This window comes from Gopherus flavomarginatus, chromosome 7, assembly GCF_025201925.1.
Source record: "Gopherus flavomarginatus isolate rGopFla2 chromosome 7, rGopFla2.mat.asm, whole genome shotgun sequence".
NCBI lineage: Eukaryota > Metazoa > Chordata > Testudines > Testudinidae > Gopherus > Gopherus flavomarginatus.
This window is the reverse complement of record NC_066623.1, coordinates 86,866,637-86,891,243: the sequence shown is the minus strand read 5'-3', so window position 1 is coordinate 86,891,243 and position 24,607 is coordinate 86,866,637. Positions and strand designations below refer to the sequence as shown.

Sequence of the window (24,607 nt, the reverse complement as noted above, 5' to 3'; positions counted from 1 at the left end):
TTGCTGAAACAAGTATTTGCATAAGCAGATAGGAAACTTGTAAACATCAAGATTAATTTGGTCTATGTCTTAGTACAAGCTAGGGAGGTACCTTCATGGACCAGTACCTGGAATGCTAGTATCCATAAGAAAGATAAGAAAGGAACAGAACAACAAGCTAGGGAACTGGGACAAATTGATTGGTTGGATTTTAATGATGTGTGAAGAGATATGTAAACTTGTAAAATCACTGTATAGATAATACCAGCTGAAATTGTAACTTTGGGGAGCACACCTTCTGCATAAGGTGAATCCAACCTCACTGCACAAGATGGCTTCTTGGAGACTGGCATCGTACAGAACCTTTGTCCTGTACTATATTAATAAACCTGACTGACACTGGTCATCTTGAGTATATTTCATAACAAACCAAAGTATGGTCAAGCAATTGACGACACAACTTATCAATAGATATGATATATAATGTGAAGGTTTATTTTCAAAGTGGACCAAGTGACTTAAGCTGGGCCTGCCTGAGCATTTTTAAAAATCTTGATTCTGGGGCCAGTTCCTTGAGCCATACCCCTGGCCCTCCTTCTGGGACCATTTAGTCCCAAGAGCCCTCCACAGACTTGGGTATGATTGATAAGCTGTTCTGAAAGTTTCCTGATTGCTCAAACATTTGAGTTCATCTGGAGTTCCCAGAAGGCCATTTTCACCCATACAACCTACAGATGTTTTTCAGAGCCCTTTACAGAAAATGGTTGAGAGAAATATAAAGCAAATATCTCAGACAGTGGTGAGCCATTGCCAGTACACTTCACAAATAACTAGCTGGAAAAAACTAAAGGAAGACTCCATATGAAGGAATATAATTTATTATCACTATGTTCACTGTCTCTTGATTGACTTGAATGAGTTTTGGATCAGGCCCTTAACCTGCAGTTTTCAGTTTACCCATTAAAATGGGCTCAAACTGGTAAAATGCCAGATTAAAAGCTACATTCAGTCAAAAAGCAATCTAATCAAGGACTTTCTTATTAACAGGAATGATTCTGAAGCACCCTTTAGGCATAATTCCATGGTGTGGAAAAGGAGGGAATGCTGTATTTTAAAAAAATATAATGTGCACCTCAGTTTATGTGTGTGACATTATCCTGCCTGAGTGCAAGGAATTAAATCAAAGGAAGCTGTTGGGGCAGGGGAATGAAATGGGGAGCAAAACCATGGCAAAGTTAAGGCATGGTCCAGAGAATACTGTAGGTCCTTGAGGAAACAATAGGGAAACTATTAATTGGAGAATACCTCCAGCCCGGCTCCAACTAAGATGGCAAATGTATTCTTTCCAGAGCCTAGGGAGGAAGAGGGATTGAGTGGACTGTCCACTAACCAGGAAGGAGACGTGACAGGCAGACAGAGAGACACACAGAAACTACAGGAAGCAGACTGTCTTCCCCAGCCTAGAGATGGAGGTAACTGGCTGAATGGAACTCTCCAAAAGCTCACAAGAAAAGATTTAAAGTTTAGGTAAAGGGAAATAGGTGTAGAGGCCTTTTTATTTTTATCCATTGCTGTGTGCTATGTACCTTTGGGTGAGTAAATAATGCTTTGATTTGAAGATGCTGTTTTGAAGTCACTATAATCACCTGCTGCCACAGGCTCCTGGAGGAAAAGGGTTTCCAACTGCCAAACACAGGGCCTCTTGTGTTAACATGGCTTGAAAACATAGGGGCTGTAGCCCAGAGATCCAGTCAGGCTGGACTGCAGGAAGCCAGGCCTGATACCTGAGGGGTGCACTCAAGAGGAGAAAGCAGAGCTCACCGTATAACCAGGAAAAATGGTTTTAAAACAATTTAAGTCAACAGAATTATTACAACATACAGCTCTCAAAATAACTTGTAAAACAAATTAAACTAGAAAGAGCATCTAAGCTTACTGCTTCACCAGTTTTTCCAAGGTTTCCTTGATCTCCTGGTTCTCCCTGTTAATGCAGAAAACAGATTATATAGTTTATTATAAATTTCACTTCTTTCAGGAGGGTGCTTTAAACTTCTCCATTTTCCCAAGTTCCCTTTGTGTTTCATTTTCTATATAAAACCTAAGCAGTAAAATTATACACACTTAACAAAAACAATAGTTTTGCCTTTATGATCAGGTATTGTTTGGTTCTCTTTTACCTCCCCCTCCCTTCTATTCATATCTTCCTTTTGTCAAATGGAAATTAAATATAAATACACTATATAATTCCTTCCATTAGTTCATAACCACTTCTAAAAGCAAATTTTACTTGTAAATAGTCTAACTTGACAATACACCATGGGGGAAATTGTCTGCATAGACTATAATAATATTAATATTAATCAGATATTTATCTCTTCAATTGCTTTTCCAAATTTGCACTGTTCCACATTTATGATGGTTTTGCCAGACACCCTACTTTACACAGCAGCTAAATTCTAAAAGACTCAGGTTACTCTTCCAAAATGCTACATTAGAAAGAGATAGGAGTATTATAGGAGCAATTCTACTCTCAATTATTACACTGCAAGTCTTGCAAATCCATAGAAGCTACACAGAGTCATGGTGGATTTACACTGATGTATTTTAGAGCAGATTTTTACAAAAGAATGTCACTGTATTAATTATCTTGGTAACACTACATAAGTGGCAGTATCAGCCTTGCTATCCCATCAAATATTGCTTTGAGGAGAACTTGCTGTTATGTTGGCTCAGCTGTGAGGCATTGTGCTTCCCTGCAGCTAGAGCATCGGTATGCAAGGAGCTGCAGCATCAGTGCTATGGAAGTCCTTTAAAGGCAAAGGGACTGAACTCACACTAGTCTTCCCAACATGTGCCCTAATCCTCTCCTTTCTTCCTGCCTCCACACCCCCATGTGCCTAACATTCATACTAACCCTCCTCTTAGCCGCCTCAAATTCCACTTATCCTCCCTCACAGAGCCATACGGAGGGACAGCAGGTGCTATCCATGTCCCCCAACCCTGTTGGGAATATTCTTCACTCTGCCAATTGAGGAACCTGCAAGTAAGCAGAGTCACTGGCTAGATTATGTCAGGAGTGGCCTCCTCTCAGGTGCCCCCTCGTGGCCACAAGGCCACTCTGCAAGTGGTCCCTCACCTCAGTTTTCCTCTTGAGTTCACAGTAAGTTCAATACAAGCATGTCCTCAAGTCCATTACAGTTTATTAACCAAAACACAGTGCAAACATCCCAAAACAAAAGTCACACAACACAGTTCACATCATCCCTGTTCATGTAATCTTTAAAAACCCAGCTCCTTTTTCACAATCCCAATGTCTTCCACTAGACCCGAACTCTTTATCAGTTGTTCTCTGTCCCACCACCAGGACTGCCACCTGATCCCTTCCTTCTGGGGCACAATCCCCCTCTTCCCAGTGGTAACTTCCACAGTCTCTCCACTTAAAGTCTCGCCTGGCTCTTCTGGGACTCAGCTCCCCAGTAAGGAGTTGCCAGCACCAGCAAGTAAGGCCCTCTGCTGCTCCCCAACCTTCAGCCGTCTGGATCCAGCTCACCAGCTTAGAGCCAGTAAGCATCTCCTTTTGCTGCTCCTTCCCACTTTCAACCCTCTCCAATCCTGGCTTGGGGAAACCTGCCAACAAACCCCTTACTACTCTCCTGCTTTCAGCCCTCTCCTAGGAACTACTCTTCCTGACTGAACCAGTGTGCTCTGACCCTCTTAACTCACTCATAGGTCTCTTATGTTTCCCAGATGGTGTCTCACCCTCTTAATTGGCTCAAACAGGGAGCATCTGTACTGAAACAGGAGAGCTGAACCCAATTTCCTTTAGTGGGCCAGCAGCCCTGTTACAGTGTATCTCTCTGGTGCACACACACTCTAACCAGGGTGTTGGAACAATTTTTATAGTGGGGGGTGCTGTTAATGGAAACCTTGTTTGTTATTACTAAATACTTCAAGTGAGGGAGCGTGGCAGCACCCTCAGTTCCAGCACCACTGACTCTAACTATATGCTATTTTCATATATAAAACCCAGCAGTATTACCTTCAAGCCTTCTGATCCAGGTTCACCTGCATACCCTTTCCGACCTGGCCTTCCCTAAAATAATAAATAAAATTAAAGATTTCAAATATTTGACTTTTACAAAAAATATATTTCCATTTCCTACTTTCCCTATTTATCACAGCGTTGCTCTCAGAAAAGCTATTTAATTATATTTATTAAATGTTTAAATATAATACACTGTCTACTAACTTTATTGTACAGTGCATTTTACAGCCACTTTTCTGAAAATATGCTATTGAATATAAATGAAAACATGGTACAATCAACAAAACCTGTACCAACTTTTAAGACAGCAAATGATTTATTAGAGAACATTCATCAAAACCCAATGATGAAAGATCCACTTCAATTTCGGTTACAAGAGACCACAGAGGTGGCAAAGAACAGAAAGGAGCTAATTCGCTGCTGTCATAACACCACCGAAGCAGGGGGAGTAACACCGCCAGAGAATTTAATGACAGGTGTTCCAACTCCCTTCTCTCTATTGGACAGAATCAGCTCAAATTTCTTCTCTCCTTTGCTCAGAAAGAGTACTATAAATTTCAACTTCTGAGTTGCTTTACCTTTGGTTCGATGATTATGCTTGTTAACAAATCTTGCTGCTATGATAACTACTTAATTGTAGCATATCGTTAGCTGAGGAGAAGTATGGTACCATTAATGAGACTGAGAGACCACAGATGAGGAGGCCTTTAGAAACCTTTTACTGCTGCCACTCGCACAAAACCAAATGGCATAGAAAGACAAAAAAGGGATTCTTCTCCTGAATTTTCACTTGGCTATTTGCAAAACTTTAATTGCGCCAAGGGCAGTCTTATTTTTATTGTGCCATTTATTTTTTTTTTCAAATATGTCTTATTTCCTCCTCAAAATAACTTGCAGCCTAGAAATCTTAGCCCAGTACAGTCACACAACAGTAGTGACAAGTTAGTCTACCTAAGCGATGGCAGTTTTATTTACCACATTTCTGTTGAATATCCCCAAATTTCAGTGACGACTGTTTATCCAAAAGTAAAGGTTTTCAGAACAATTGTATTTTAAAAGGACCATCTTGTTTTTTTAGAAATACATTGTGATACTGCAAAAGTACAATACACCACTGCAAGTTATGCACATAATATGGCATATGCTGAGGATTATATCATTATTACACTTGGGACTGCAAAATGCCAAACAAAATTACCCAGGCCATTTGCAGTTAGCAGCTGCAAGTAAAATACATCGTGGAGCTCCTTGGTGCAAAGTGAAAGCATTGCTGCTGCACAAGAGTGTACAGCAGGGGCAGGCAACCTACGACATGTGTGCCGAAGGCGGCACGTGAACTGATTTTCAGTGGCACTCACACTGCTCAGGTCCTGGCTACCGGTCTGCATTTTAATTTAATTTTAAATAAAGCTTCTTAAACATTTTAAAAACCTTATTTACTTTACATACAACAATAGTATGGACCGTCGCTACGGAAAAGGATAAACGGACACAAATCAGATATTAGGAATAGCAATATACAAAAACCTGTAGGAGAGCACTTCAACTTCCCTGGCCACACTATAGCAGACCTTAAGGTGGCCATCCTGCAGCAAAAAACTTCAGGACCAGACTTCAAAGAGAAACTGCTGAGCTTCAGTTCATCTGCAAATTTGACACCATCAGCTCAGGATTAAATAAAGACTGTGAATGGCTTGCCAATTACAGAATCAGTTTCTCCTCCCTTGGTTTTCACACCTCAACTGCTAGAACAGGGCCTCATCCTCCCTGACTGAACTACCTCATTATCTCTAGCTTGCCTGCATATATATACCTGCCCCTGGAAATTTCCACTACGTGCATCTGACGAAGTGGGTATTCACCCACGAAAGCTCATGCTCCAAAACGTCTGTTAGTCTATAAGGTGCCACAGGACTCTTTGCTGCTTTAACAATAGTTTAGTTATATATTATAGACTTACAGAAAGAGAACTTCTAAAAAATTACTGGCATGTGAAACCTTAAATCAGAGTGAATAAATGAAGACTCGGCCAGGGCCGCCCAGAGGGGGGGACAAGAGGGGCAATTTGCCCCAGGCCCCGGGCTCCGCAGGGGCCCCCACGAGAGTTTTTCGGGGCCCCTGGAGCGGGGTCCTTCACTTGCTCGGGGGCCCCAGAAAACTCTTGCGGGGCCGGGCCCCGGAGCTTCTTCCGCTCCCGATCTTCGCTGGCGGGGGAGTCCTTCCGCTCCGGGGCGGAAGGACCCCCTGCCATCGCATTACCGCCAAAGCGGGACCTGCCGCCAAAGTGCAACCCGGTCTTCGGCAGTAATTCAGTGGCGGGGGGCCCTTCCGTTCAGGGACCCACCGCCGAAGTGCCCCGAAGACCTGCGGCAGGGGCCCCCCGCCACCGAATTACCGCTGAAGAGCGGGTTGCACTTTGGCGGCGGGTCCCACTTTGGCGGTAATTCGCCGGCGGGGGGCCCCCACCGCGGGTCTTTGGGGCACTTCAGCAGTGGGTCCCAGAACGGAAGGGCCCCCCACCGCCGAACAGGGCCAGCTCTAGACATTTCGCCGAGCGGGGGGCCCTCTGCCGCTTGCCGGTCCCACGGCTCCGCTGGACATCCCGCAGGCATGGCTGCGGATGCTCCACCGGAGCCACGGGACCAGCGGACCCTCCGCAGGCACGCCTGCGGGAGGTCCACCGGAGCCACCTGCCGCCGATGGCCCCAGGCCCCCGGAATCCTCTGGCGACCCTGGACTCAGCACACCACTTCTGAAAGGTTGCCGACCCCTGGTGTATAGCGTCAGTACTCTGTTGACCAGTGTGTGTGTGCAGGAGGTGGATACTGAAGTCTTCCTCCTGGCTGTCTCCTTTGAGGTAGCTAGTCTCATGCTGTCCTTGAGCTCAGGGGAGCACAAACCCTATAGCTGTGCCCAGCTCCTAATAGGTGCAAACTATGTCTGAGATACTTGCAGTCCAAACACTTGAAACAAACATATACTAGGAGAACTGTGATGCTATACATAATGGACTCCTCTTAAAGGCTGATTGACAACATCACTGTAGGTGAAAAGCCTTAAAAGGGAAACTACAAGTATTGTACAGATTCTTGAAGTTCTGCTTGGCAGGAATGTTCAGTCTTTTGAGCATAACAGCTGCACTAGACTGAATGATTCTGACTCTAGGATCAACAGACTGCATTGGGGCCTTCACTTACAGTATACCCATCAAAATCAAGGCAAAGTGCAATCAGAGCAATGGGCACTAAGCTACTTCCTTATTTCTCAGAGCAAGGGCACAATCTGGGTCTTGGGGTTCTGTTATCTTGATTCTCTGTGACTGTACCTCTCCCTCAGTGCCAATGTTTGGGCATGTTACCCGACTGTCTGAGAATTCTCTGTATGTTTTGAGACTATATATTCTTACTAGGTTCCCATGATACAAACTTTAATCCCATTTTTTTTCTGGCAGCCACAATAACCCTAAAAACATTCCATTTTGTTACACAAGTTTCAACAAGTCCAGACAGACACGAGCTTTTGTAATATTCTTTAGTTGTTATACATGAGTTAAATACAACCTCAGGGTGGCAATGCTGCCAGAGAGGAGGCAGTCACTGAAATCAACCCATTTGAAACAGTTTTTGGCTGGCACCTTCCATGTGCTGAAGTTGGCTTTGCAGTTTATGATTAGCAAGCACAATGCCATCTTAACATGAGGACACAAGTGCAGGTGCAGAAGAGACCATACAAGAGCATCAAATGAGTTACTTGAGGACACGATTCCAAGTCAGAAGTATTGAAACTGTATCTCATCCAGACTTTACAAATTCTGGATTAAGGGCTATGCTGTCACTACCCTGCTCAGTGTTGGTTCAACCTTCCACCTTGGATCCAGTTACATGGGAGTGGACTAGAGAGAGATATGGTAATAAAGCCTACGGTTTTGTGAAGAGTAGCCTCAGAACTGGAGAAAGCACAGTTTGCAGAAAAGTCACATGTCTATACATGGGTCAATGAGGTGAGGGTCATAAGTGATGGGCTTCTACAGGCCACTGCATGCACAGGGGCTGTGAAACTATTCCGTTGGAAACAGATCCTCACTATTTACACTCAGTAGCTCACAATATATAATCGTTTTACTGGGAATTCCCACAAGAAAAATCTAACCTTCTAAAATGTAACGACAGATCACTAAATATTTATCATTTATTTCTACAAAGATTGTGAAGCAGTTTCTGCAACCTTTCTATTGTGCAGCACTTACTCTTCATTGAAGTAAATGGGACTAGTTGTATAAGTGTTACTCAACCTAAGTAAGGGTTGCAGAATCTGGTTTTATAGGATTATTGGTGTCATGTGATAAATTAGTTTAGGGGCACTTAAAGTTAGGATTTATATGGCTAAGCTACAGGAGTTATTTTATTGCAAATTTGCCATGCTAGCCAAGAATAATTTACAGTCTATAGTCTAACTGCAAAGAATAACTCTGAAATCCATGCCTACTGTTTAGTCTTGCTCAATAAATCTGAATATGTAAAACTGAAACTGGAGGAAAACATACTTTTGAATGAGTGATTAAATATTTCACTTGCTCTTGGAAACTGCAGTTATTAAATTCTGAGGTTAATAGTCTATCTGATGCTTTACTTTCTGGACTTTGTTGTGCCAACTTGCATTACATTGTTGCCTCTTCATATTAGCAAGCAAATTTTCATCTACAGTATCTCACCAACAATTTCTAGGGGCGAAAAATGGTTGGAGCTTGTTCTGAATCATCTCTTTGGCTGAACTGGTATTGAAGAATCCACACTACATACACACATTTCACAAAGTACCAGAATTTAGCAGATTCCTGTGTAATTATTCTCCCACCTCCACCCCATATTTCCTTTCCAATCATTGTTAATCGTCAAAATATTTTGGGTGCAGTTCAGATTGAACAGGTAAAACTGTGTGTAAATCTCTTGGTAAAATTTCCCAATGATATAAATGGCAGTTTAGGTCACATGTCAGATGAAAATTGATCATAAAATGGGTGAAAGTGGATATAAGTGGGAAAGCAATGTAAAACTGAAGACAGATTTGACATTCAATGCATGTGCAAGATGAGTGTCATTTACACATTGAGGGGGAGAGTAACTGACAAGAAAACATAAAACATAAGATAAAATAAGGGTAGCCTCTCCTCATCCTACATCATTCTTGGAAAAGACACTTTAATGAAGTAAAAAAAACCTAAGGAAAATGATTTTTTTCTTAATGAATTATGGAATGTGCCAAGCCCCCTTCAAGAAAGAGAAATCAAGTGTACCCCTTTCACCCCCAAAATGGCCTACCCATTTTAATTTCTACATTCTACATGTTGCCCTCCTAATCCTGCCCTGGCTAATCCTTCACATGACCATACCCCACAGAAGGGCAGGCACCACATTTTGGGATATGCTGCTATAACAGAATGATTGTAAATGCTCACGGAGCTTTGCTGGGACATTCTACACCTTCCTAGGAGGAACAGATTGACAGGCTAATATATCATTTCACAGATTATTTGTGGCTTTTGCTCTTCATCTGTCTCTCACAATGGCGATCAGGGAATATCAAGCAATATACTGTTTACGTTCATTCTAATGTTCTGAAAGTTTCAAATCAGTGATTAAATGGCAAGAATAAAGCTACAAAAACCATAACCAGCTGATTGATTGACCTACAGTGTCATAGTGATATTAATGTCTGGCTAAATGTTATGACTGTTTGTTAATTGTGATTACATTGAATATGCAGAGACATCTCTTGTATGTGGCATCTACTGTATTTTCACAATCAAAATAAGCTAAAATGAAAATCAGAATATGCTACTCTACACAGAGTATAAGAACACATAAAAGAACAATCCAGGCATTTGTCACTGAGCTAGTATGAGAGGGAAGGTTTTGGTAAGAGGTGAGCCCGGCAGCTGGATTTGACTGAGATTTGGCAGTTAAAAACCTCTCTGTATAATAAGCCAAAGGGAAACACTTGGAACTTTAGATTGGATCTGGATGTTGAATCCTGGAGTTCAGGAAGGAGAGATCCTGTGTTTTGGTTCTACCTGTTTAAGATATATGAGAATTCTAATCCAGATCTAAATTTGGGATCTCAGTCTGGGTTCAGGTTCATCTCATTCATTCAGTAGCTGGTAGTGGAATTTGTTTGGGGCACTAGTTATTGTGAGGATTGGTCCCAAGTTTATCTTGTAGATGTGTAGAGGAGATCTTAGCACATGCCTAAGACTGGCCATGACACTAACATCTTTCACCTGTAGATTATAGGGGCATATTAGATAGAAAAAATAGATGAGATATTGAAGAAGGGCAGGAAACCTGTTCCACTAAAATCAATGGGAGTTTGGCCAATGACATCAATGGAAAGAGGATCATAACTGTAATTCTTTTGTTTCACTAATATGGTAAATTCTCTAATAACATTAGCTTCCATAATGTTTTTTGAAAACTCATGCAAACACTGTGAAAAGCAAGACATGTAAATAGCTTGTTGATTTGGATCTGAACTAGCATCCAGGCTTGTTCAACCATATTTGGAGTACATTTGATACAGGCCATTCCTCACTCCCATGTAACCATCCAATTTCCCCCAACTCATGTTATGAGAAGGGGTGCAGAGGCAAGGGTAGGCAGGAATAGGGGAAGTGTGGGGAAGGAGAAGGGATCCAGGGGTACGAATAGGAAGCAGTAAGCTAGCAAGGGGTCCTGAGACAGCGTCAGGTAGGAGAAACAGAAGTATCTAGGCCACAGTAGCTGGGTCCCTGAAGCAAGGGAGAAAGCTGGCAGTTGAAACACACAGAGAGAATCCTGACCCTTTACAATCCAAAAATCCCTGCTTCTCTTACTCTTCTGTCTCAGCAAGGAATGTGGGCTAGCAATCTGCTCCAAAATAGCTGAGGTTGACCACGGGGTTGAAATCTCCAGCGTTCATGAAGCATATACTGTTTGTCATCATAGAGAAATTAGTGAATCATTAGTAGGGCTACATGTTTGTCATGGTTAGGAAAATGTCACAGATAATGTGACTTTTCAAATTTGAATGAGGGGACTGGCACTAGCACTCTGGTCTGTTGGCCATAACTGAGTGTTGCTGTGACCTCACGTACCAGGTTGCAATGCCTAGAGTGGGAAGCCAGGCCCAGCTCCTCCAGACAGCAGCTGCCACTGTGGGGTGAGTGTGGGACACACTCTATCTCCAGCCCTGCCCTCACCCTGCTGGGACCTCCCCTCCTCACCAGGCTGGGATTAGGGTTGTGACACGGTGGTGGAGGATGCTGCTGTAAGTAGTCTGTGCCCTCTCGATGGCAAGAGGAGGACGATGATGACTCTGGCCTATGATTTTATAGAGGTATAGTTCAATTTCATTTGTTACAACTTTTTTTAAATAAAAAAAATATGTCTTTTACTAAATTTACCTTGACCGCTCTGTGGTTTCTGATACAAGCTGTTGTGACAAATCTGCAGCTCTAATAATTAGAGATGCTGATATTTTTCAATTTTCTCTCAGGAAAATTAAAACAAAAAACTTCATTCTGGGTCAAGTTGACCTGAGTCAAAAAATTTCAGTTTCTTGAATCAAATCAAAAATATTTCCTTTTGGGTCAGTTTGACATTACTCTGTGGCTGACAGAACTTTAGGGTTGCCAATTTTGGTTGGATGTATTCCTGGAGCTTTCATCATCTTGAAGACTCAAGGTCAGTCTTGGAGGGTTGGCAACCCAACAGAGCTTCTGCAGTGCCTCATACTCCCATGGCTATCATCTCCTATGATACATTGCAGTTTCTCCTTTGTCTGAAATGCCACAGTACATCATGGAAGCTGTAGTCAGTTCCCAGAGCTCACCCATAAGAAAGAATGGGAGTATGAAGTATGCAAACTAGGATTCCCGTAAGACACTACAGCAGCTCAGGCAGACACAGTTCAATGTTAAACCACACCTCAACAAAACATTTCAATATTTACTAATCAACATTTTTCAGAAACTTTTGTTCTGTGAATTTTTTTTTGAGATTTTGAATTTTCAACCCAATTCAAGATGAAAATAAAAGTTGAAATATCAGAATGTCCAAGGTTGACTGGTATTCTATTTTCTGACCAGCTCTAATAAATAGGCACCAAAGGTAAAGGACGGGAGAAAGGAAGTAGTACTATACCATTTTGCAGATAAGGAACTGAGGCACAGAGAGATTAAGATCACACAGGAAGTCTATGGCAAAACCAGAAAATGAAACCAGATCATTGGAGAGTGGTTTAACTACAAGACTATCCTTCCTTTCCATTAACGTCTCTGCTTTGACTTGATTTATTTAATTTGCTTTAGACAAAGTTCTGCTATGCTCCCCTGCAGTCTATTGTAAGTTATTATCCAGCATTTACATTTTCAAGTTTAATTATTTCATGTGTAAATGAGTTTAGAGCCTAATGAATTTTAACAGCTGAAAAATAAATGAATAAGAGAATTAAAGTGTGATTGTAAAACTGGCATTGTGCAGTTCCATCTTTATTGCAGTCAGTGACTCCATATCAAATGTGATTAGTTTAAAGTTAAAAGATGATTTCTCTAATAGCCAGCCCTGCAAATGCATCCTGAGATCTGAGTTGTGTTCCTTCCTTCTCGTGCATCACTGCCAGTAACAAAAGTTCTGCAAGCCAAATTAGACCTTCAGATACACCTGTGAAACCCCATTGTCTTCACGAGGGTTAGGCAGATGCAAGTACCTAGAACTTATTATACAATTCTGATAATGATGCACATCCTATAAGGGACATAATCCAGCTCTCTTTATCAGCTATGCTGACTCTGCAAGGCTAATAGGAGTAATAAAACCAATAAAACTTTTTTGACACTCAAGTGAACAGAATACACAGAGGAAGAAGATCCATTTTTACACAGTCATTTTTCAGAGCAGACTCATCCTTTAAACAGTACTTTTTGTTGACTATAGTAATTTGTGTTTGTCATAATAACGTTACTCATACTTACTCTTGGTCCAACTCCTCCAATAGGTCCAATTGATCCTTCTTCTCCCTGAAAAAAAAATCAGAACTTGGAATAAGTTGGAATAAATACTGCATTTAGTTTTAAAACCTGCAAAGGACTATGTTCACTTATACTAAAATCTTAAACTTGCATGGTGAATGGACATATATAGAGATCTTTACTGCTAGGATCTAGGTTTGCACTACACAAGAAAGGGTCTAAAACTGACCTCATCTCAGCACTATCTGTCAGAAATCCATGTTTTACAAAACGATCAAACACAATCTGTTTAAGAAAAGCCCACAAACAGAGCTGGTAAAAAATTTTCACCATTTTTGACCAGCTGTACTGAGAAGACAATGGGGTTTCACAGATGTATCTGAGGGTCTAATTTGGCATAGATAAGCATTTGTCTCTCATGGAGTCTAGTACTCTGACAGGACTTTGTCTTGCTCTGCATGGTCGCCACATAGCTATGGTTTGATTCCTACGCAAGCAGAACAGTTCTGCCAGGATCTCTCTTGCCTCTTCAAGCAGATGGGAATGAGTGTGAGGTCAAAAATAAATTGAAAACTTCTTTTCATCATCCCAGCTGCCAAGAGTACAGAAGAAGAAAGAGGAGACATTATAGTGTTACCAAGAGTCTCAAAATAATCATACACGATCGTGTATTGTAATGGTAGGCTTTTGAGGCTACTGCATCACGTTATGATGTTAAATCAAGATTCTGTATAATAATGTCAAGTCACGATGTCATGCTGTGATTATTTGATGGTTTGGTGATACCACTTAACATGAAAGTGTTTCTGCAGCTCTTGGAGGCAGAAGTGCTCTACCTGGAGGAGAACATGTCAGTCTGAATGGAGGAAATGTGGTCTGCATTTTACATGGCTTCTGATTAAACTGATTGTTTTTTGTCACTGTTAGTCTTAAAAGCACTCATGATAACTCATTAAGTCAGCTACATAGAGCTCTTGAGCTCTACCATCAGACTCATTACCTGATTTACTGTATTTTTTAAAATCTATATTTACCAGCTATCTCAACAGCACTGAATAGCATACGGAGTTGGATTTAATACATACATATTTTATGCTAATGAATTAAGAATACTTGATTAATAAGTTTATAGGATGCAATCCTGGCCCCACTGATGTCAATGGGAGTTTTGTCATTGAATTCAATGGGGTTAGGATTTCACTCAATATTCTTATTCAATATTATTATTTTAAAAAACCCACCACGGTTTAATTCTGGATTCTACATGCAACATTCTGGGCCAACATTGCTTAGACACTCCATACAGCTGCTGAAATAAATCTTATAATGAACACACAATACTGTAAAATAACTAAAAATCTCCCAAAACGGAAACTTGAAATCCTGCATGGCAACACTGCCCATCCTGAAGCAATGTTTTCTTATAGAAAAATATTGAGTCAGATTTTTTTAAAAATGTAACTTGTTGACTGGACTCTGTTTCCATCCTACCTCGATTCCTTTTGGGCCTGGGGCCCCCGGAGGCCCTCGATCACCTAGAAGTCCCTAAATAACAAGACAACCAAAATGAGATTTTATATCAATCAATAAGCCTATTTGCTTGGTTTCTTTCCTCTTACAATCCTGCAGTGAATGAGAGGCTGAAAGCTGAGGAAGGAGACATCATTATCTGCTATTGTCCATTGACCTTAGAAAGCCAAGAGAAAAGCTGCCCTAATTTTAACAATGGCTGGAATGCTACAGTATCTAATAAAAGTTTAGCTATATTGACATTTCTAAGATTTAGACTATTTTCATTTATCCTTTGAACAAGGAGAAGGATCAAAGTAACTGGTGCTCACAAGAGAACAGTTTGTTTTTGTTACATAACATTAGTTTGAATTTGATGGGCTGCTTAAAGAGGAACTGAGAAATCCCCTGTAAATCCAGGGTTTAGATAATCGTCAGCCTAATATTTGGTGATGATGAAAACTGATTTATATAAAAACTATTCTTCTCGCCACCAAACTCCTCATTCTATGCAGTTATTTCCCAAAGTCCAACACAATACCACTTACACTACCAAAGCAGATCAGTAAATCAACCTTTACTTATTCTTTGGTGGGATTACGATTGCTTTCAGAACACAGGCATTATGGAAATAGCTGTACAAAGTTTAGACTTTTACTTTTTTACCCAGCTGCAAGCCACTTCCAAGCATTGACTCTGAAGGCAGTTAGCCATGATTGAATTTGTAACAAAATCTTGTTCAGTAGCGTAAGTTAGAACAAAACAAAACTAAACTCTGCTGTGTGTGTGAACCAGCACTGCTTTGGCAAGGGTGATATCCTGTCATATCTCTAAACTTTATTTTCAGTGTTGTCCTGATAACTTAATTTTCAGTGTGGAAAATAACTTTGGAGACTGACGTCCTCCACTTATCCACACAAGAGGTACACCCTGGTAGTGGCATCACATACAACCTTCCCACGCTGTCAAACCTATGTACCCAAATTCTGATCAGTTAGAGAGAGAGTTTACAAAGATTCTACTCTCAGCCAATATGTTGAGAATGCCTACCGAGATGTCAAATGTAATGCTGGCATTTGTTCTATGGATTGGGAAGTGATCTGAGGGTATCAACTCATTCAGAACTGCTGCCAGATAGTAAAGATATTGAGCCATTACAAACCTTGGCAGGATTATATCCAGTGTCCTAGAAGTGAAGGACATATTCCATTGCCAACCCTGAGTCATCACATCCTCTTACAGCAACATTTGTAAAACTCCACTACTCAGACAGAGGATCTAATGGTGTTTCAAAGACCTTGGTTATCCAAGTTATAATGGAAGTAGCTGGAATAAGCACTCAACCCGGCTTTATGACCAAAAAGATCTAAGTAAATATATTATTATTTATGAGCGAAGCCAAGCTTACTTATATCAGATAAAGCAATGAGAACAAAACATCATCTCTTATGAAAGAGATCATTAGCCTCTAAAGCAATATTGGATGGAAAAGCTCCAACTCTAAGCCTTATTAAATTTATGAAATTTAGATTGAAGATGCATACATTTGTCCAGCAGCGTCCTGCCTGCCTGCTTTCTTAGCACACAAAGCAACGCTTCATAGAAAATGTATTGGGCCACCTCAAAATACTGAGTCTTCTTAAAGTTCCCATCATTTGATTTTATCTGGAATAAAATATGATGGAGAACTGCTGCTGGAGAGCATCTCACTGGCAAAAGCAACAGCAAGACACTTAGTCACATTCCATAAATAATACTGATCTTTAGTTGGTGAAGAAAAGTATTTCCTTAGCAAACAGAACTGTTATTTTACTATGCAATAGCAATACATTAACAAATGTTAAGCTTTTCAGTATCATTTAAATTCATGCAATGGTGCAAATATTAGCAAATTTCTTAGCTACTGTGTGTGTTCCTAGACAGCACTTACTCAAATTTATAAAGAACATTCCAGACTTTAAAGCTGAAAATTAACTGCAGTTTCCATACTCTCACTCTGAGGTTTCACGCAATGAACAGAAAATGAAGGTAGCCTTTAGAGATGTGCCAAAATGTCTGGAAAGAATTCAAGGAGTCAGCAAATGGAGGTACCATGTATTTCCCATGTGTTCAGAACTTTCCATTTGACCCTCCCTTACAGGATGAATAGAACTCTTAATAACCATGTATATGAGGTATGCTACGCAAACAAAACATCAGTGAGCAGAGGAAGGAAGCTCGCAGCTATTTCCATGGTACAACATGTATTGCTAGAGAAAGCATTATGATATTTATATAGTGAGCATGTTTGCCTTACTTTTTACTCTGGCTCTTGTAACATGCAGCCAAAAGTATTTGCAAGAGTAACACAATGAACAAACAACAAAAAGATATTTCAGAACTTCCCAAACTAAAACACTCCTCTTTTTTTATTAGTTATTATGCGAGTGCCTCATTTTTATGAACGTTGGATCAAAATCAAACACCTTCTAATATATTGCTTCCAAGATGAATAATGTGCTATGGACAAACTACGTAATGTATCTTTTGTGCATTATTCTAGGAGTTCATATTTGTTAATTACTGTAGTAATTTGGATAAAATGGCTATTCCCAAAGTTCTACTGGTCTTCAGAGACAGGTATATCATGCTTGCATATCTCACACTCTATCATGATGGTTGGTTTCTCTCATGCTAAAATATAAAGACTATGCCACCTTCCTGGCACTTAGTGCAGAGTTTATCTCTGAAGAAGCATAGAAAAGAAGAATGAGGAAAAGAGCAGCTAGGTGAAAACAGTGTTCCAAAAATAAAGACTGAAGGAGACTCTTCAAAACTGCAGTGAACGCAAGAACACTGGGAATCCTAAAGGCAAATATTTCCAGTTTCATGTAGCCCTACTCTCTCGGTATTAGGAGCTGTGCAAAGGCTATTCCAGTTTAGTAACACTGCATCTTCAATGTAAGTGACCAATTCTCTTTGATTAGACCTAGCTGTCCAAGCTTTTTGTCCTTGAGAGCCAATGTGCTGGAGAGACCACAATGTTTTGTATAGTTATGGAATTCTTGCTGTATTAAATGAACTCTGGAATCTTAAATACTGTGGGCTACCTATTAGCATTTCTGCAGGATTTGAATGAATGGAGATAGACTAGTATTGTATCTCTGAAACCTAAGTACACTACTAATAGAGCAAATTAACGTTAGCTTTGAATTACATATACAGGGGAATAATATATATCACATCACTAAGAAGGGTTTTTGAGCTCATTTACACTATTAATGCATTAGGGTGGCTATTTAAACTGAATCTGTAGTTCTAGATCTAATTTAATCCCACTTGTCTCATGTCCACTAATGCATAGGCCTGACGTCTCATGGAAAGGTTTTAGGTGCCCTGCCAATTCATTAATCTTACAAAAACATAATCATGACCACTCAGTAGTATTTATATTAAACAAGCATAAATGGTAACAAATTAACTCAGCCAGCCAACAAATCAGAGCAAAAGAAAAGCTCCTCTCTAGACACCTTTGCCTCTGGAAACACATCATCGACCTTTCTCCCAAAGCATGTAAAATGGCTTTTGCAGCATGCCTAGAAAGTTGTTATGTTTGGGCTGTTTGGATCAAGACTATTTACACATTTGAGAGATGTGGGAGGCAAGTGAGAGTCTGAGGTTGACCAGGTTTCCAGCAGTTGGAATGACTATTAGATCTGAATGAGGGGCTAAAAGAAGATGGCGTTTGACTTTGTATAATTCTTACTGTTTATTAGGATGTCAGGGTTTAAAGGATATTATGGCCAACCTTGGCACAGATGAGACTCAAGCATACAAAACGTAAGCAAAGGGCTGAAGCAATGAAGGGTAATAGAGATTTAGGTAACATTTGCATAGAAACTATACACAAGCTCATATGTTTAAAAGTGGATGGCTAAAGGGTTAGAAAAACAACAATGTAACTTCACTATCTAAAACAGAGTTAAGCTTTATGTACATAGGAAAGTTGAACAAGTATAACCTAACGAATGAATTTAAACTCGTACAGTCAAACTAGTACAAGCCCCTGTGTGGGCACTCTTATTCTGGTTTAAGAATGGCTTGTTTCGGTTTAGCAAAAAGTCAACTGGGGACAGGTTTAAGCTAAATTGAAGTAAAATCATTCTTAAACCAAAATAAGAGTGTCCATACAGAGGTTGCACCAGTTTAACTACACTGGAGTAAAAACAAATTTAAGCTACACCAGTGCAAATTTCCTATGTAGACAAGGACTGTCTCCTGACTATGAGAGGCAAGTCATGCTCAATTCACAGTTCTTTGCTAATATCCTAGGGTGCAGTGTGACACCTATTCCCAGTCCCGGTTTTTAACCCAAGAACCTTCTCTTTGTATTATCTCACTCTCAGTGCACTAATGACGTTGCGATAAGGCTCTGTAAGTTCTTACCTTTGGACCTTCAGGGCCATTTAGTCCAGGTACACCAATATCTCCTGGAAAACCCTAAGGAGGAGAAGATAGGCAAGCTGTTTATAGCATAGGAATGTTTCCGTTGTACAAAGTAAAAAAATGTACTTGTTGTTTTGAATCTGTTTGTTCATTTTAGAAACGTAACAAACCTGAATTGCAGAAATCAAGACATGGATTTGTTTTACAATATCCAAAAAATTTTGAAGCCCAATAAGCTCTCTTGAAAGGACTTGGCTGAGTGATAGACTTTCAACAGCCTTCATTAAACTCAATTTGCCAGATGTCAGTATAGCTTTTATTTTTTAGCTTTAACACTTTTGTCTATTTGACAAGGTTTATTATTAAATAGACCCAGTCTTGATCCCACTGAAATCCACAATGGAACCTTGCTCCATCAGTTATGAATGTAAAAAAATTGCTTGAACCCCAGCACCTAATTGCTTGAGCCCCAGACCTCTCTTTCATTACAAATTAAGCACTGGGCACCACTACACAGCAGCTGTCCAACAGCCTTTGGGAAATGAGGTTGTGGCGTCTAATGCCAGCCTTGCTTGACAGATCCCCTGAAACCCGATTGCGGGCCCCAGGGGGCCCTGGACCCCTGGCTGAGAACCACCGATTTAGACAATGAATTCATAGTTGTAGAACAAAAAAAATGGTTTATACTATTTTACAAGATGTCTTTATACAGAGATGTTTTTTGACATTTTGTATGAAAGTCACAAAAAGAGCAGGAAAGTCCGATATAAATTTCCCAGAGCCGCCTTAACTCTGCTCCATTTTACAAAGGAAATGAACAACAAGTCTTTTAAACAAAACTTGTGAGCTCTTTACTGCTTTAAAGTAGAACTGCAGGAACGTGTTCCGCAGGAGATTAAAAACTGGCTGCAGTCTGATAAACACAAATGTTGTCCATGGACTCTTTTACCATTTAAAGTCCTGACTGATAAGATATAAAGGTGATGAGGGGTGTGATACAGAAACCTAGATGAGCAGACAGAGTTTAATTTATGAAATCTGATGAGATTGTAGTTCACACCAGTGTGGCTGCAGGACAGCAATGTTAATGGTATTCATTGAATTCTCAGGTGATCATTCCATTAAGAACAAACTAGGCCCAAGCCAACTTAACTTTTTAAAATTGAGCAAGATCAGACTTTTTCACACTGGTATTGCCATCTGTTCTCAAGCTAGCAACTGCTGCTAGTACTGTGACACTGATATTTTATTCAGCACAAGATGCACTTATTCATCTGTCAAAACATTATTTGATTTTATTGTTCCATTACTTTTCAAATTTTACCAAACTTGGCTCAGCTGAAAAGTAAGTATGATTAATGTTGTAGAAAATTGGTGGCACTGATCAGCCTCTACCCTGAATAAAATATCTATTATTTCATTATAAAATTGGTATGCCTGACTCTCACAAAGGTCTCCTTAACCTTTACCACAGGTCATTTGGTTCTAAAGACAAATAGGATACTTTGTGAGTAGGAAAATCAAATATCTACAAATGAAAATTAAGAGCATCTTGTAGGCATCTTTCTAACATTAATGAATGAACTACACATGCTCACAACAGCTTTTAAAAATATCCACAGCTTTATTTGCAATACTAAATTATTTCAGAGATGGAGACAGCACTGCTCTCTGTTACTATTTATGTCTAAATCCATGTCAACATTGAATTTTTGAACATTTTTTAGTTTCCCCAAGTACAAAAGAAACCTATGGAAAAAGTCCTAAGAGTCGAAAAATGTTTTCCCATCACCTACTGTTCCTCCAAATCAAGTAACTCAAAATACACCAGTGGTTTTTATTAATCTTTCTGAAAATTATTCAGTATTAGCTGAGACTAAGCTATTAAATTTCAACCCCAAAGGTAAATTACCAGATACCCCAAATCTAAAGCAGAGGCTTTAGAATGAAAGTGACATCTCATTCTTAACCACATTACTGCTACCGTAATATTATAACAAAAGAGAATGAAATATATAGTACTGCTAGTCTTAGATATTGGGGGTTTCATGTGTTTACTTTTCACAAAATGCTTTTAAATGAACTCCATCTGTGATGTTCACTTTTGTAACAAACCAGAAGTAAATGAGTAAAATAAATGAGAAATCTAAAACATATGTTTGAGAATTATTGATGTAACCAGTTTGTGACCCAGTTGGTTCTATGACCTTTAAAGAAACCTCTAAACTTTTAGCACTTGGATGCCGAGGGGCACGAGAACAAGCCCATTAGACAGAGTGACTGCCCGATTTACAATGAACTTTCAAAACAGACGTTTCTGTACCAATCCTAACTGTGTACACTGTAATCTATACTAAAACATCAACATTATTGTTCCCCTTCAAAACGGAGAAATGTTACTAGTACAGTTGTGCAACAACACTAACATGCCTCAGATGGCACATATTTTATAAATATGTGATAAATGCACTCTAATTGCATATTTAAAATATATCATTTATATCACTCCAGATTTTTAAATGGTTCAGGTTAGAATCTAAAAAGCACATGATTACTCACTATATTAAACTAATTGGGTCAATGTAACAATAGCTGCTATTTCACCTTTTCATACCTCTAAAAGTTGCTGAATATAGAAGGATTTGAGAATTTAAAATGTAGTTCTTTATATCTCTCTAACTAAAAGGTTTGGGGGTCTCAAAGGCATGAATGGATGGTAACTGCTGACATGAATACAATTTCCTCTAGGTGATAAGCAGCTCAGAAAATGCTGTGTTAACAAGGAACTGGGAGAGCCATATTCCTTTTAGAAGCATTCTTACTTTTTTTGTGCAGAAATCCTTCTCATTTATTTATTTACTTGGGCATGTACAAATGTTTCTAAGATAAATTCTAAAAGCTCTGTGATTAAGCTGTAAGTGTAGACAAGAGGAAACTGAAGTCAGTATCAGTTCAGCTAAAACAACCCTTGAAACTGTGCTATTTCCAAATGTCAACAAGGTGTGTGATGTGCCAGGCACTAGGGTGATGGACACATTAGGAATACATATAGTAACAATAATGGTACATCCAAATATTCACATATCTTCATTTTTATTTTAAAAATAATTTCTTCTGTACTACAAAGTCTCCTTTTTAATCTTCTTCTGCTGAACACAATCTATTAGGAAAACACAGATACTATGACAGTCCTGGAAGACTGTTTTGAAGGAGTTTTGAAATTAATGACATGGTATACTAATGTAGCGGTAGGAAAGTGGTTAAATAATATTTATGACCAGTTTATCAGTAAGAACCTAAATGCCTAATCTACACAAGTGTTGAGAAAACCTAATCCCACAAAAATCTGCAACGAATCTTAGAGCTGCATCTTGAAACCCTTAGTAAATCTTCACATTTTCAACAATGGGAGTTTTGCTGAGTAAAGACTTCAGTATTAGACCCTATGGACTGGTGCTAGGGAAACTATTTGAAGAAGCAGATGAAATTCAGTGAGATTCCTGATTTAGAACTGTAAGAAATTATCACATAAAAGGATGCACAGATTGGCTCATCAAGATATAGAGACTTATCTATTTTTGTTATGCTAAATAGGTACCTTGGTATCGGTCTTCAAATTCAAATGACAGTGGATCCAGTACTGTAATATTATAGGAATCTAAAATCTGTAAAATGTCCTCATTTTATTACATAACATGGTAATTAGCTCTTTAATTTCTAATTTGGTTTACTATTTTGATGGAGAGGAACAAACAGCATTGCTATTCATCAACACCAAACAGGACCAAGTTGAAGCAAAAGAAATGAACAAGGCTGGAACTCAAATTGTCTTGACAATACTGTTTTCACTCCAAACTCTGAGCAATGTAACTGTGCTCAGTATACTCCTACCTTCAGAGTTTCCCTTTGCCAAGAGTTATTCGGGAGTCCACCCTCCCATGTCCAATCCCAGAATAAAAAAATATTTTTTTAAAAACACAACTGATAATCTAGGAAGCTTAAGTGTAATTTCCAGATGAAATTCTTGAGTGCAAAATATTAGCAGATATTTTGAAACTTCCTAGGGAAATGTAAAAAGTAGACTATCTAGACTCTGCCAATAGCCAGAAGCCAAACAGCTGGTAGGTTACAGAGTATTTCTGAAATTCTGTAACAGCCAAAGAGTGTTGGATCCCTCCCATCTTAGACACATGAGGCCTGGGAAAGAATACAATTAGGTGGATTACTGATTTAGATGGAATTCCATGAGCACTGTAGGTAAAATTTTTGGAGAAAGTCCTGAGAGTCATTTTATCAGGGAAGAAGACTGTAGTGGGGATTCTGCCATTAGGGCCCGGATTTCTCCTACTCACCTTGTAGAGGTAATGACCACTGAGAAGGAAGCTTTCACAGAGAGATGTAGAAGGGAGCATGATGGCTTAGGTTTAAATGGAAGCCCCGTAAGTACAGGAAGTACTAGGTTAAGGTCTCAAGAAGAAATAGGACCTTAATGGGTGTCTTCTCAACCCCTTTATGAATCTCAGAACCGTCTGATGAGAGAAGACCGATTGGCACTGACAGGTAGATGATGCTGAAACTCCCAACAGGTGAGTTCTCCCCGAGCTCAAAGAAACATTAAATCATTTCACTTTTAGCAGGTAACCCAGAATTATAGGAATGACCTCGACTTCCTCCCCAGTGGGAGAATCTTGTCCACTCCACAAAGTAAGTATATCTGGTAGAGTCTTCTCTGCTGTTGATCAAAATAACTCTGAATGGAGAAGAGCAGGCACAAAGGAGGCTAGACTTCCATCCAGGAGCCAAACCTTAAAATGGGGAGACATGAGCCTCTTCAAACTGAAGATACTACACAGTGGACTGGACTTACACTTGAGGAAGCCAGATCCCTGTAGCCATGATGACCTGCGTACAACCATGGCTGTTGCCATTGTGTCAGAAATGATGTTAACCACATCAAGGGCTGCCTGGATAGTCGCTTTTCCTATAAGCTGTCCCTCTGTGATTAAGGTCACAAATTCTTCTCAGGAATCAGCCAGAATTTTACTGGTGAATGCAGCAATTTTCTCACAGAGACTAAAATGGCATCTTGACAGTAGGACTTGATAATTCAGAAGAGAGAATTGTGAGCTGGCTGAGGAGTAGTATTTCCTATCAAATAAATCTAACTTTTCTGGCCATTTCTCCTTTGGTGTTTTGTTTTGTCTAGCTTTTTTAATAGCTGTCATCACTGCTGGAGATGATGGGACTAGGTGGGTATAGAAATATGCAGAACCCTTGGGCAGAACCTGATATTTTCTATCCACCTTGCAAGAGGTGGGGGACACCATTGCTGGGGTCTGCCATACCACTTGGGCAAGGTCCATTATGGCCTCCTTATGGGTAAGGCCATTTTCACAGGGGAGGTAGGTGGCAGAATGTCAACCAATTTACGTGCGGACTCCTGGGCCTTTTCCACGGATATGTGCAATGCCTCCATTATTGTCTTAAAAAAGTCTTGAAACTCTTTGAAATGATCAAGTTAGGGACCCACTGCCAGGACAACTGCCTCATCTGATGAGGAATATGATAAGGTTCCCACTAGAGATGGTTCAAGCTGTGTGGGAGCCTCTTCTTCTGATTTCTCCACTGGAAGCAGGGAGGGCTGT

At 39.9% G+C, this 24,607-nt stretch overlaps 2 protein-coding genes across 4 annotated transcripts in view; one reads left to right on the top strand and one right to left on the bottom strand.

The window, feature by feature from the left end:
- LOC127055317 (uncharacterized) overlaps positions 1–5,926 on the top strand; it is a 210,018-nt gene extending 204,092 nt beyond the window's left edge. The window contains exon 2 of the mRNA XM_050962194.1: positions 5,602–5,926. Coding sequence (XP_050818151.1) covers positions 5,602–5,700 — 99 coding nt within the window. The 3' untranslated portion in view covers positions 5,701–5,926. The remainder of the gene's footprint in view (positions 1–5,601) is intronic.
- Positions 1–24,607, bottom strand: part of COL24A1 (collagen type XXIV alpha 1 chain) — a 249,765-nt gene that overhangs the window by 107,059 nt on the left and 118,099 nt on the right. For all 3 annotated transcript variants that reach the window (XM_050962090.1, XM_050962091.1, XM_050962092.1), the window contains exons 20-24: positions 18,963–19,016; positions 14,520–14,573; positions 13,032–13,076; positions 4,019–4,072; positions 1,916–1,960 (exon numbers count right to left, since the gene is read on the bottom strand). In XM_050962090.1, coding sequence (XP_050818047.1) covers positions 1,916–1,960; positions 4,019–4,072; positions 13,032–13,076; positions 14,520–14,573; positions 18,963–19,016 — 252 coding nt within the window. The remainder of the gene's footprint in view (positions 1–1,915; positions 1,961–4,018; positions 4,073–13,031; positions 13,077–14,519; positions 14,574–18,962; positions 19,017–24,607) is intronic.